The 5,158-nt window shown below is 51.3% G+C and overlaps 1 protein-coding gene across 1 annotated transcript; it reads right to left on the bottom strand.

The window, feature by feature from the left end:
* Positions 1-765: 765 nt before the first annotated feature.
* LOC136539335 (cyclin-P4-1-like) lies at positions 766-2,975 on the bottom strand. Its single transcript, XM_066531288.1, has 2 exons — positions 2,289-2,975; positions 766-1,320 (listed from the first exon to the last, which is right to left on the bottom strand). Exons 1-2 carry the CDS (start codon positions 2,657-2,659, stop codon positions 1,047-1,049), a joined length of 645 nt encoding a protein of 214 aa, XP_066387385.1. The 5' UTR covers positions 2,660-2,975; the 3' UTR covers positions 766-1,046.
* Between the last annotated feature and the right edge of the window lie 2,183 nt (positions 2,976-5,158).

The following is a 5,158-nucleotide window of genomic DNA, read 5'->3' on the forward strand; positions in this document are numbered from 1 at the left end:
TGCTCTCTTCTGAAGGCACCACAGACAAAACTAAGATTATTGGCATTTCATCAGTCACTTGCCCTTCTACAGATATCGGAGATAAAATTTGTCACCATTTACTTCTTTTTAGATAATGGATTTTTACTTGTGTTCCATCCTGGAGCAAATCGAGTTCCTTGGCAGTCGTCCATGTTTTCGTAGTAACCTTGCTGTATAACTACTGCCTGTTTCTGGTCTGAAGATAACTAACTGAATTACGAACAAGACGGCAAAACTTGGTGCTTTCCTTTTGGGTTACGCAACAAACCACAATGGTCCACTATATATAGCAGGTCTACTGAGATTTCTGACTGAAACTTCCACTGACGCTCTGCAGTTTCAACCTCTCGATCTGTGCATTCATTCAGAGGTCTCAGGTTACTGAGAAGTAACTGAACGCACGTATTCTTCCTGTTCCGACGACGCACACACCAGTTTTGGGATGGACAGCCGAGAAACATGCCATGTTCTGACTAATAATCACCCGTTTCATTGCCTCCACTCCACCATCCCACGATGTCCAATCCGAATTTACGTGGCGCTCTGCTCTCCCGCTCCCGCTGCGGCCTGCAGCGGCGAATAATCTCCACTGACTGGAGTAATAAAAGGCGGGAAAGGGGGAAAAAAAAAGAGAGACGGCAGGAGACAAGCAGTGTGCTGTGACTCACATGCGCCACGCACAGCGGAACAGCACAGGCGAGGCGAGCACTCACCGGACCGGAATAACAATCGCCGATCGAACCGAATCCCGAGCCGATCCATCCATTTCTCATTGATCCATGCATGATCCGTCGAACAATGGCAAAAATCCCGAGAATCCTGACCCCATCCACCACGATCCAATCCACCTAACCAACTACACACCACGAGCTCAGCTCACTAGGGACGACCAACACCTATGTACCAAGAACAGCAGCAGCATGAAGGGAGAAGAAGACGAATTGACACCACCAGCACCAGGAAAAAAAAAAAAAAAGAAACGGTTCCATCGATCAGACGGTGAGCTGCGACTGACTGTGACGGTGTCAGCCGGCTGCCGCTGCCCCGACCGCGCCGGCGGGGTCGTCGTGGTGGTGATCGGACGTGCCGACGGCGGCGTAGCAGTGGTGCAGCCGGGGCGCCTCGACGGGCGTGTCCAGGTAGGCCATCTCGCTCTGGAGCACGGCGCAGTAGGAGGTGAAGGCGGCGGGCGTGACGTTGAGGTCGAAGGCGATGCCGAAGAGGAAGTCCACCTCCAGGTAGTTCATCTCCACCAGGCTGATCCCGCCCACCCGCGCGAAGTAGGCGTTGTTGTAGCATCTGCAGCAACGATGATGGCACCGCCACCAGCAGGGAGAAAAAAAATCAGATGAAGCTAGTACAAACAAAACAACAGAGCACACACAGACAGGACAATAGCGTATCGAAGCGACAAACTATGGACCCGTTTTGGAACCCACGACAGGAATCGTAGGAGTATATGTTTTTTTTTACCAATAAAATGGATAAAATTCAGGCATTTCAGCTGTAGAACCTGTATGTAGCTTGTTTTCGAAGGCGGTGTTAGTACTCCAGTATAAGACAGACAGACAGGTTGGGTAGGACAATGCAAGGTGAATGTGCTTTGGTAAGAGCGGTGGATCGGCAGCCGCTGCTGCGCTGCGAGTGTGCTGTGGGCGCATCAGCCTCGGGTTCGACAACTGTCCTTGTGACCAATCCAGTGGCTTGTCTTTGATGCAATGCCAGTTGTGACAGAGAAGAAAAGGTTACCCAATTCCAATTCCAGCCCTGGCTGGTTGCACACAGTGACAATCACGCCAACGCCGGCAAGGGGATCATCGCCAGAGTCGGATTCAAATAAAGGCCAGACGACGAAAACTATAGTTACCGAATCACCCCGATCATGCATTTTTCGAAGCTCACTGCTCACCTATCTGACGACCATGACCCTGAATTTATAGTTGCACATAATGTACTACATGTCGTTTTCAGAACAAATTGTTTTCCTGAATTCTGAAGTCAACAGTTGTGCGGAATTCAACTTGATCGACAGTTGTGCTGAAGCACTATGTTTTTATTTTTGTTTCCGTATTTTGAAGTCAACAGTTGAGCAGAATTCAACTTGATCCGTACCTTTTCTGTAAATTTTGCATTTAATCAGCTATAATATCTGGCCAATTCTGTATCGCTACTAGTGAATTCTGGTCCTTCCTGACGATCGTTAGCAGTTTACCAACGCCAAAACACAGGTGAATGAAAGGGAGCTAGTAGGCAGCGCGAGCACGTACATGTCGTCGACGAACTTGACGGCGGTGAGGACGGAGGTGATGAGGAGGCGGTGGACGTTGAAGGAGTCGACGGCGAGCGCGGGGCGGCGGCGCAGGAAGCGGTCGAGGTAGATGTAGGCGATGACGTAGCAGGACGGGCTGCAGCTGGCGAAGCGGAAGATGCGCTCCAGGTAGCCGCCGATGGAGATGGCCGGCTTCGTGAGCCCCTGGAACGCCGACACCGGGCGACCAGCAGCCTGCGCCGGCGCCGCCACCGCGCCCTCCTCCGCCGCGGCGTCGTTGCGCTCCGCCACCCGCTGCAGCAGCGCCGACAGGATGGAGACCACCCGCGGCACGGGCGCCGCCTCTGTCCCCAGATCCCCCGTCGTCATGGATGGATCGATCGGAATTCAGATGGTGAGTTCTTGGCTGCTTCTTCTTCTTCGTGATACTAGTAGATTGCTAGTGGCCGCTTGCTTGCCTTGGGACTTCTTGCGACTTTGGAGTTGGAGAGAGGAGAGGTGATGGTGGTGGTTATAAAGGGTGGGAGGGAAAACGCTAGGAAGGCCGCCGTCGTAACAAAAAAAGAAGAAGAAGAAGAAAAGATTTGAGCTTTGCAAGTTGGCATGATTAGCCAGCCAACCAAGCCATCTCCCTCCCTCTCCCTGTCATGGTCTCATGGATGATAGAAGGTCACTTTCTTTTTTCACCTCTGCCCTACGCACTGTACTGCAGATGGAGGATTTGTCGGCTGCCAGCAGTAATAAAGCCTGGCAGCAGGCCCTCTGGTATCCATGGAGTTGGATCGCGTGTCAGGTTGCCTGGATGGACGATGGAGTGATGGACAGGTCTCGTGGCCTCCACGGACCCGGCGCACCCGAGGCTCGCTCTGAATTTAAACAAATCAAATCATCACGGGGCCGGGGCCGTGCCGCCCGTGCGTGCGCGCAGCCGCACGGCTGCATGTCGCTGTTACAGAGAGATGAGAACGGAGAAGACGGCAGTTTCAGAGTTGGGTAGCCAGCCTGATGACGATGTCTGTTTCCATGTCATTTCCACAGCTGTTAGTGTGTTACTGTTAGGTAAGTAGGCAGTGAGTGATCTCGATGCTGCGCGCTCCGGTTCACAGAGAATTAGGTGTTCCGCAGTAGTAGTAGTTTCGGCGGCCAGGTACCGTCGGTGTCTGTGCAATTTCTCCTGTTTTTTTTTTTTTCCAGAAGTGCTAACTCCCAACCGAATGATTTTGGTCCATTCCTCAACCGAATTCTGAGCTGTTGGATCTTACACGTGTCGGCATCTGCTCGGGCTCCTTCGCCGCTCCTCTGCCACCGCCCCAAGGCCGCTCCTCTGCTCGGGCGGGCGTGCGCTCCTTTGTCACTCCTTTGCCGCCGCCCTAAGCTGTCGTTGTCGCCCCGACGCGGACGTCCCCGGCGGGTAGGCCGCCGCCGTTGCCCCAGTGTGGACGCGGGTGGAGCGTCCCTAACGGGCGTCCCCAGCGCGGGTGTCCCCAATGCGGGCGTCGCCGTCCTCTGCTTTTTGTCCCTTTTCTGCTGCTGGAAGACGAGATGTGCTCTCGGGTGTCTATTCTTCTTTGCTCTCTCTCCGTTCTTCTATTTGTAAATTTGTATATTTATGAACAATTTGACGATATTTGTGAATAATTCGACATATATTTCTCTGGTATCTAGAATCCATAGAAAAAAATTATATATTTTTTTTGAAAATTTGGCTTATATTTGTCTGAGATCTTAGGTTATTCTCCAATTACACCACTTTGTCCTATATATTACACTGAAGAAATTAGTGTAAATATAGTAATAGAAGAGTGTAAATATAGCTAGATGATAGTGTAAGTGCATGAAAAAATTTAGTTAACAGAAAGAGCCAAATCAACGGAATGTCTTATAGACAGATTTTTTTCATTCACACGCCCATCTCGTGCGTCCTAGCGCGGGCACGGCTGCCGAACATTTTCCATGCGCGGCTCACCGCCGGGTTCAGTGTTCCACTCCTAGTAGCGCTTCAGACGGTACAACGTTTTCCTAATGGATTTCGTGTTGGACAGACAACAGGTCTATGGCAGAATCGTCCAAAATAACACGCTTAGGAGGTGCTCGTCTTCCACCAGACTCTAAACACCCTGGAAGCAAGCTATGATGAGTACAGGCCCGATCTTCCGAGAGGTAGCCGGTAAGTTCGATTTGTGGAGATCTCGACGTTGGCGATCCGGCTTCAAATCAGACACGATTCGAACCCTGCAACCATTACACCACCGCTCCGTTGGTTATCAACCAAGCACAACTTGATTGACCTCGCCAAGAAGGCTTTTCCTGCAAGCGAATCGAAGAGCACAAGCAAGAAGGTAAAACACGCAATCTGAAATTGCAAATATGAATGACGCGAATATCAATAGAGGGTTCAAGAACTCGGTTCCAAAGGACTAATCGACACAGTGGAGGAGATCAAGAACGGGGGCCCTGGATCACTGTAAAAGGATTTGTCACCACAGTTACAATGAACGATTCAGTTTCTCGAGGGAAAACTAAACTCTAAACAAAACCCAATTGTGTAGCAGCGGCGGCGGCTGTATTTATAGTCTAAGACTCGACCTAGGGTTGGGGACGGCCAGGGGTTGGGCGCCCACAACTTGGGCTTAAGGCCCGACACGATACATGGCCAAGTTGGCCCAAATAGGTGACGCAGCACCTTGCCGTGGTCACATAGAATGATCCACGAACCTTCTGGAGCTGGGACCAGATCCAAAACGACGGCATCGTCGTCCCCTTTCCAACGCATCCAAGAACGGCCCGTTTCGATGTCGTATGAGGAAGTTATGACCGAAACAGTAACGACATGTCTGCTGAATCCGAGGACGACGTGGCAGCTGAGTT

This window comes from Miscanthus floridulus, chromosome 2, assembly GCF_019320115.1.
Source record: "Miscanthus floridulus cultivar M001 chromosome 2, ASM1932011v1, whole genome shotgun sequence".
Taxonomy (NCBI): Eukaryota; Viridiplantae; Streptophyta; class Magnoliopsida; order Poales; family Poaceae; genus Miscanthus; species Miscanthus floridulus.